The 8,402-nt window shown below is 45.6% G+C and overlaps 1 protein-coding gene across 3 annotated transcripts; it reads right to left on the reverse strand.

Moving 5' to 3' along the window:
- Window positions 1–929: 929 nt before the first annotated feature.
- Window positions 930–7,443, reverse strand: LOC119336737 (subtilisin-like protease SBT2.6). Of its 3 annotated transcripts, none has more exons than XM_037608815.1 (11): window positions 7,172–7,443; window positions 6,144–6,353; window positions 5,750–5,894; window positions 5,258–5,652; window positions 4,868–4,963; window positions 4,470–4,542; window positions 3,669–3,954; window positions 2,861–3,186; window positions 2,283–2,550; window positions 1,740–2,021; window positions 1,160–1,572 (listed from the first exon to the last, which is right to left on the reverse strand). In XM_037608815.1, exons 2-11 carry the CDS (start codon window positions 6,317–6,319, stop codon window positions 1,160–1,162), a joined length of 2,460 nt encoding a protein of 819 aa, XP_037464712.1. In that variant the 5' UTR covers window positions 6,320–6,353; window positions 7,172–7,443. The 3 variants fall into 3 exon arrangements, with proteins under 3 accessions (XP_037464711.1, XP_037464712.1, XP_037464710.1); XM_037608813.1 differs by having other exon boundaries at window positions 6,144–6,344; window positions 7,172–7,285; XM_037608814.1 differs by lacking the exon at window positions 7,172–7,443 and having other exon boundaries at window positions 930–1,572; window positions 6,144–6,319.
- Window positions 7,444–8,402: the final 959 nt, after the last annotated feature.

Below are 8,402 nucleotides of genomic sequence, written 5' to 3' on the forward strand. Positions count from 1 at the left end.
CACTACTGGGTAGAGATGACTCCTTCCGGTATCGCAGTGTGGTTGGAGCACTTCAGTATTTGACCCTCACTCGTCCTGATATCTCCTTCGCAGTGAACAAAGTGTGTCAGTTTCTGTCTCAGCCAACGAAGGATCATTGGGAAGCAGTCAAGCGTATTCTGAGATATGTCAAAGGTACGCTAGACATGGGACTATGGATTCGTAAGTCCAGATTTACTGGAGTGAGTATATTCACCGATTTAGACTGGGCAGGCTGTGTTGATGATAGGCGCTTCACTGGTGGTTTTGCTATATTTGTTGGACCTAACCTTGTATCTTGGAGCTTGAAGAAGCAACCCACAATCTCGAGATCAAGCACCGAGGCAGAGTATAAGGCATTGGCCAATGGCGCGGCTGAAGCCATTTGGATAGACTCAGTTCTCACAGAACTTGGAGTCCCACGGCAGCGCACTCCTATATTGTGGTGTAGTATCTTAGGGGCAACTTACCTGACGGTGAATCCAGTGTTTCATGCTCGGACTAAACACATTGAGATTGATTTCCACTTTGTGAGAGAACGAGTAGCTGCTTGTGAACTGGAAGTCGGGTTTATTTCTACATATGATCAGTTAGCGGATGTATTTACTAAACCCGCTACTAGACAGATGCTAGACCGTTTTAGAACCAATCTGAATCTTGTATGTAGTTCAAATTGAGGGGCATGTAAAGTAGGGTTAATATATTGTCCTTGTACACGTATTTGTATACGTATGTAATTGTAATTATAATCATCTATATATTAAGACGTGAGGCTGGATGTTAACCATCCACGCAAAACCCTAAACATGTGTTTCTCAACAGCTGCAATGCTACATGCAGCACTGGCAACGTGTACTCGATCGTTCTTAACCTAGAATAATACCTCAAGCAAAGATGAAGAGATGCCAGACTGAGATTGAAATGCATTACAACTGCAGAAGGTTGGATTGGATGGATACCTGGAGATCTCTACCATGTCATATAAATAGGCTACAAAACCCCACATATTTTTACAACACCTGGGGCACCATCATAACACAGACAATACATCATTACCGAATTACGTCGGCTCTTATTGTTCCTACCAAGCTACAAAATATTACAACACTCCTCAGCTAGGTTGCATCAGAGAACCATAACTCTATTTGAACCCCATAGCAACCACAGGGATCCTGACTAGGTGGCGCCGGTCGCCCTTCATCGTGATCTCGCCGAAACTGTAGGTGCCGGTCACCGACCTCGTCGTGAGGGTCACAGTGATCTCTCTAGATGACCCGGGGAGCACCGTCAGCGCGGGAGGCGAGACATCCAGCGCGATCTCCGGCGACATCCTGGTCATGATGGTGTAGGTTTCCGCCTCGTCGGCCACGTTCGTGACCGTCCGCTTCACGGTCTGGATGCCTTTGAGCTGAGAGACCGTGATCGAGGGGATGTTGAGGTCGTAGGGCCGCTGCCCCTTTGAGTCAGAGCCGCAGCGTGAGCCGGTTATGTTTGATACTTCGCTTGGATCGACGTCAGGGATGGAACACAGAAATGTGATGTAATCTTGGTGAGCTGCCAACACAAGCATTGCAATGTTAGATTTGAATATGGCATCACTATGGTAATAATAACATGGAAGGGCAAGGGACATAATTATTTAAGAACAGACTTGCAACACAAATTGACAGCAGGGCAGAAGAGAAATTCACAATAGACTTGCATAAAAAAATTCAACTTACTTGCATCTAGAACTAGTCCAGGATCCAGGGCAGCTCTTGGGTTAACCGCGCCACTGCCATAATCAAAAGGTGTGGCCCGTGCAAGCGTCATCATTTCCGACGTGGAGTATTGCTGCGCTCTGAGAGGATGGCTCCCTTTGTCGATCGTATTGGCAGTAGTCATCAAGGCGGACTTTATTGCTGACGGGCTCCACTTGGGGTACTTCTGTTTTATTAGTGCTGCAATGCCAGCAATATGTGGTGCAGCCATGCTAGTTCCAGACATCATTGCATATCCTTCTCCTAGAAAAAACCAATTGGCATGACAGAGAATTTGGGTTATTCAGACAGAATGGATGCCTTTCATCTTTATGGATTACTGCCATCACAAGAGACAACATTATTCAAACTAGATCCTGTCCTGAAGCATTCGGCATGTGGGCATAAGAGAAATCAAGGTAGCATTTCCTTTTGAAACTAGATTAATAATTTAAAATCGATTGACCAAAAAATGCTGAAACAAGCATGTGTGTTATCGCTGAGGGAAAAACTCTGGAAACTTACCAGCGTAGTTTGCTTCATCTGTTCCATTAGGCGCCCATGCGGACCATATAAGATTGCCAGGAGCAAGTATATCAGGTTTAAGAACATCAGCATCTTGAAAGCTAAAATCCTTTACATCAGGCCCTCGGGAAGAGAACAACGCAACCTGGGGAGCTGAATTGAACAGTGTTGGTGCCAAACCATCTGCAATACCGACTGTTGCTTGGAACGCTGTAGCCCGTCCAGCCCAGTCTCTTGTTGTAGAAGAGTTGTAGTAGTCTATAAGATCCTGCATGGCCAAAATTGATGTCAATGTGCTATATCAGAAAAATCATTATAGAACTTACATGGGTATTTTAACTAATTCTACAATAGCAGCAATGCATGCAATCCACATCACTGCTCTGGGAGTATTTGCAAGTTGGTTCCTTGAGATTTGAGAACAATTCTAATGCATGTGAACTTAAATTCTGGCTTCTAAGCAGCTTATTGACAGAAAACAAATAAACAGGCTGATTTGCAGTACAGGTCACGTCTACTTTTACAAATGGTGTTTGTCTATACATATCTGCACAATAGGCTCCATCGAAGCTAAATACCTTTGTTTTGCTGACATCTGTGATGAGAATCCCAGGAATATTGACAGGCACAGGATCAAACTTTGTCCCTGGGTAACTATCTTCTACAGCAACAACAAAGCCAGCTGCACCTAGACTCTTGGCTGTTTGAGACACTTTCTTGATTGAAGCCGTCCCAGAAATATAATTAAAAGAATAGCCGCACAATAGAATTTTCCCCTGAACTTTCCTCTTATTTAAGAGTTCTGGCCTTTGACAATCTAGTGCACTGTACTTGGTTGAAGATGAACCCAGCAGAGCATCAGTAGCAGAAATCAGGCCAAACGATTTATTTCCATGTGTGGCAGCTGTAGTCAGATAAGATAATTGTCAACTAACCACAGGTAGAAATGTTAATTGTCAGAATACCAGCACCAGTCACAGTACTATAAAATGGACATTTGTTGACAGTTATTACAAGATTACACAGAAGGACTTCAACTCTACAATCAAGAGCCTACAAAGAGAACAAAACACATTTTCCGAACAAAGCATTTTCACAATCAGATGAAAAGATGCTGGATAAGTAGTATATTAGGATCTAATAAGAGTCTGGGTACATAGTATAATGGGAACTTGAGGTAGAGTCCATGTGTGGACATTAGCACTATAAATAAGTGTGGGGCTAGCCAAGGATACTTTTATGACAGCATGCATCAATCGATGCAGAGATCAGTGGGACTACAATTTTTTTGGGAAAAAAAAAGAGAGCCAAGAATACTGTTTACATGTTACAAATGCAGGATATTTCTTGTTATGCAGTATGCACCAAATATCCAAATGAACTTACGTGATACTCCAAGTCCAGCAATACGCTTTCCATTTCCTAGTATCAAATGATTCTTGTATCTGCGGTCATCAACTCCAGCGGCAACAGTGGTTATCCATGGGCTGAATGACACCAGTGTTTTTGGAAATGGTCCTCCATTTCCTGCAGCTTGAGCAACAAACACGCCAGCTTTTACGGCAGAAAGAAGCGCTGCATCAAAAGGATTGAGAAAAGTAGTCCGTGTAGCTGTTGGTGGGCTATTTGGTCCAACAGAAAGGTTGAGAATGTCAACACCATCTTGAACAGCCTGCAGGTAGCCATCCACATACATTAGCTCCTATATGTTGGAGGCTTACAGTACTAACATGCATTACAGTTATCCAGCATGTATTCTTTTCATTCATCGCACAATACAGTCCATGGATAATACAGTAGCAAGTTATTACGTTCTAGAGATGAGTTTCTCGATAACTGAAGTTAATAGCTCCCACTTGATTTAGAAGTAAGCAGGCGGCTCTGTTTTGGGGTTTATACACCCCAAATCTGTGTCACTTAGATGATCAATCCTACACAAGTACCAAATGATATAGTTTACCAACCATGCCTTTATTTTTCAGTCAATCTCTCAAGCAAATGAACAATGTTGTTGAACTGTTAGATAATGTAACATCATAAATCACATCTTTCAACCCCCAAGGCCATAACAGTCATAAAGTTGTCCCAGGTATCTACTCAATATCAAGTACGGTAAACTGTTGGTGGGAAGAATGATACAATCAAATGTATATTTTGGTGAGAAGTTTGGCGAAATTAATAGTGTACCTGATCAATCGCTGCCACAACGTCAGATACATAACCACCAAAAAGCCTGTAAAGAACCTTGTACACAGCTATCCTGACAAAGTGACAAGCACAAACTCAAAAAGTCAGTGGTGAGCAAGCAAGATCAAAATGGCTCTCTCAGTGAATCCAGCTATGATAATATTGAGTACTGACTACTGATGAGTAATGAGTGCTTATGTTCTTCTGCCAAACAGGTATTGTTTCTTTCTCTTTTTTTTGGAAAGGAAACAGGCACTGTACTTGTCCTAACAGGATAATGCTAGTCATACAAAGACAGAACAAAGCAAAACCCTATCTTTGAGGTGGGTAATTTAGCATTGCTGTTGGCTGTACAAGGTTTAACTTTGTTCAGAAATTCCAAGGAAATAAAAACTTACCTAGCTCGTGGAGCCATGCCACTTGCTTTGCCAAATTCGTAGCCATGCATTCGCACCGGAATCCCATTGTTTCCAGCAGCAATTGCAGCTATATGACTGTTGAGGGAGGGGTAAAAGGTAAACATATAATCAGATAAGCCATGCCATTTTTCACATGACCAGAATGACTTTCGGTCAAAACCAACATTGCAAACAACCACATTGATTAAATATGAAGATGGTGCTTGGAACGGAAAGGTTTACTTTACAGGCCAACCATCATCATTTGAAACAAGATGCCCACAGGTTTGGAAGTTATAAGCAGATATTTTTTTCATGTGTGGCGTTTTTAGTGCAACAAAGCACAACAAATTACTTAATAAGAGCTAAGGGTACCATCAGGAGCATTACCTTCCATGACCATCGCCGTCTAATGGAGATGCAAACTCAACATCGGGATTAAATGCTCCAGCAGCAATTGCAGCTTTTGCAAAATGTTGGGCCCCAACTATCTTCCCATTGCAGAAGCTTCTTTGTGTTGCTGGATCTATCTCACATTTCCCCTTGTAACGAGGAACAGGTCCATAAGGATCAGTTCTGTGGGTAGAGAAGCTTGGATGTTCAGGATAAATTCCTGAATCCACAAAACCAATCACCACATCTTCGCCTGCTCTATCAAATCCACCTCCTGTTGGCCATACCGCTGTTGTCAATCCAAGAAACTGTGGAGTGTGTGTTGTCAATTTCTGTATCTTTGTATCTCTCTCCACGTACTTAACACCTGGGGCTTTCCTTAAGAAATCAGCCTAACACAGTAGAACATTACTGCATTTAGCCACAATAATATTGCAAGACTGGAAAGAAAACATATGTGCCAGCCAGAAAATTTATTATGGCAAATACCTGCAAAGATGACATGTGAACTGCAAACCCATTAATAAGATGATGGTAGCTATAAAGCTTCTCGTAAGTTCCCGCTACAAAAAGCGAGTCCAGAAGCTTCTCATGGTGCCTTCGGAGATGAAGAGAGTACGATGTGACAGCCTCACTGCAAATCAGGAAAATTTGGAGTGAGCACAGACTATTATCTTTGCATCATAGTATTAATCCTTCAATTAGAGAGGGTAGTTCCAATTGTAACTGAAGTACTGAAATTGAAAATTGCAATTCATCAATAACATGCCCTATTTGCAACAGTGTGAAATCTCCCGAAATAGACTTGAAAAATCATGAATGCCAGGCAACACAAAACAAATGTTAAGAGACATGGCCAAAAATATCTAGCAGAGTACAGTACCTGGTAACATCCATCTCTTCATCCAAATCCGCCGCGGTCGCTGGAAATCCTTCAACTCCGCCTGTGTAGCTCACAACCGGGTCGCCAACCATGGTAACAATGTACACATCATGCGTCCCGAGTACCACTTGTGGCACAAGTGCAAGAAGCAAAAAGGCAAAGCCGAGCCCCTTCATCTTCACCGATGTATAAACAGCAACACTGCAGAACCTTTCAAGAAGAGAGACTATCAGAGACAAGCACTTAACATGAGAATCATAATAGTGGCAGCTCTTGGGCATTAGTTGGGTAGCATGACGGCAAATGTGCAACGACTATATGCCTGTACTGCACTGATGCCACAGTAAATCACACACCGCCCCAGTCACAACAGGAATGGTCCCCATGGTGCCCACCATTGTTCTGTGATGCCGGAGTTTCCGATCTCATAGGTCTCCCATGAGTATGCATTCATGAGACCTCTTAAATTAGGCTGCCCGGTGACATCAATGGCCCTTCAGAGCGAGCGGCTACATGGCATGCGCAGTGTATGCATTTCGTATCACTCCATTCTCCTCAGTGGAGAACAGGTGGGCACTCAGTCAGTTGAAACTTAGTAAATACTAACAGTATACTGCTCCACTGAGAATGGGACATCAGTAAAGATATCTGGATTACGGATTGAATAAAAAACTATGGACTGCACTGCGAACACTGAACAGTGAATCACAGCCGAAAAGCAAGCAGATTAATCTGGAGCTATACGGCCGGTCATTTGATCCAAGGCGCAGCCGTGGGAACTAAAAAAAACTGTGTTTTTCAAGCAAAAACGCGTGAAAGGAGACTGTTAAATCTTATGCTACAGTTATACTGTTCCCGATAATGCGGCCATCTTATTATGATACAGTCATAGTGGCCGGTTCTAAGTTGTACTGCTAACACCCTATTAAAACCCAATATGCAGAAGTAAATCGAAAGCAAAATAAGTTAGAAAATATCTCGCTTCGCAGGGGGAACAGATAATGCGAGTCGGGAGACAAGCAAATCACCTGGGAAGCCAAGCATTCCCCGGCGCAGCTCGGCCGCCACCCCGCGTCGCTCGCACCGCCGGCGCCGGCCGCCTCGGGAAATGGCGGCGCGCCCAGGCGGGAGGAAGAGGAGGAGCGGGAGCTCCGGCAGCGGCAGCGGCAGCAGAGCACGGGGAGTGGCTAGGGTTTGCGGCGCGGTGGGAGAGGGGGAGCAGTGGGGAGCGGGAACGGGAGTGGGGGAGCAGTGGAGGAGACAGAGCAAAGCGTGGGCTAATGGCGACGCCTTTGTCTTTGTCTTTTAATGGAGTCGGGAGGGAGGCCTCGAATATAGCAGTTTTTTTTTCCTCCTCTTTCGCTTTGGCCACCTGTGCTGCCGCTGCTGCTGTGCCCGTTTCACGTGGGCCGTGCCTCCCGGGCCCATACGTCGGCGAGCCGCGAAGACCCGGACGCGGTGCGGGGCCAGCAGCTGGCGATCTCCCCGTGCCCCGCCGACTGACCCAGCGAGGCATGAATGCGGCCGTGGGTCCCCGGCGGTGGCGTGCGGGGCACACCCGTGTGGCTCCCTGCGACGCGGGTCCCGGGAACCAGTGGACGAGGCCGGGCCGCGTACGCCGCGCCCAGCGACCTCGTGCCGGCCAGCGGCGTCAGTGTCGGGTGGAGGGAAGCGTAGGGAGAGCTAGGAGGCTAGGAGGGCGGCGGCGCGCGTCTCCGTGGAACCGCCGCAGTAGACCGCCTCTCCTTGCTGGGACGAGACGGCCGGGAGGCTACGTACGGGGGAGCAGAAGGAGACGTTGGCGATGTCAGGGCCATTGTCGCGCGGTTTTTCGAATCCGTCGGCCACGGGAACGAACAAGGGATCGGACGAGGACGTGCCGTGCGCGCCAGCGTGTCGGCCGACCCGCCGCAGGCCGGTGCTCGGGATCGGGCACGAGCAGAAGCAGCCAAGGTGGTTGGAGCATCCAAGAGGGCCAACACAGTGACCAGAATAAGATTTCCTATCATGCCGCTGTTCCAGCAGTTAACCAATCAGAACAGAAAATAATAAGAGACGATTGTTAATTTCTTGTTACTGTATTATACTACAAGTAGAGTACATCCCTAGATCTTCTTTGGTTCGTATGATTTCGACAAGGTGGGGATAGTACAAATAAAAAGAGAGTTTGGTGTCCCAACCATGTATTCTTTTATACCCAAAGTGCGTACCATAGCTTTATAGAAGAGGAGAATATCAAATAAAAGCCGACTACCATTC

This window comes from Triticum dicoccoides, chromosome 7B (assembly GCF_002162155.2).
Source record: "Triticum dicoccoides isolate Atlit2015 ecotype Zavitan chromosome 7B, WEW_v2.0, whole genome shotgun sequence".
Lineage (NCBI taxonomy): Eukaryota > Viridiplantae > Streptophyta > Magnoliopsida > Poales > Poaceae > Triticum > Triticum dicoccoides.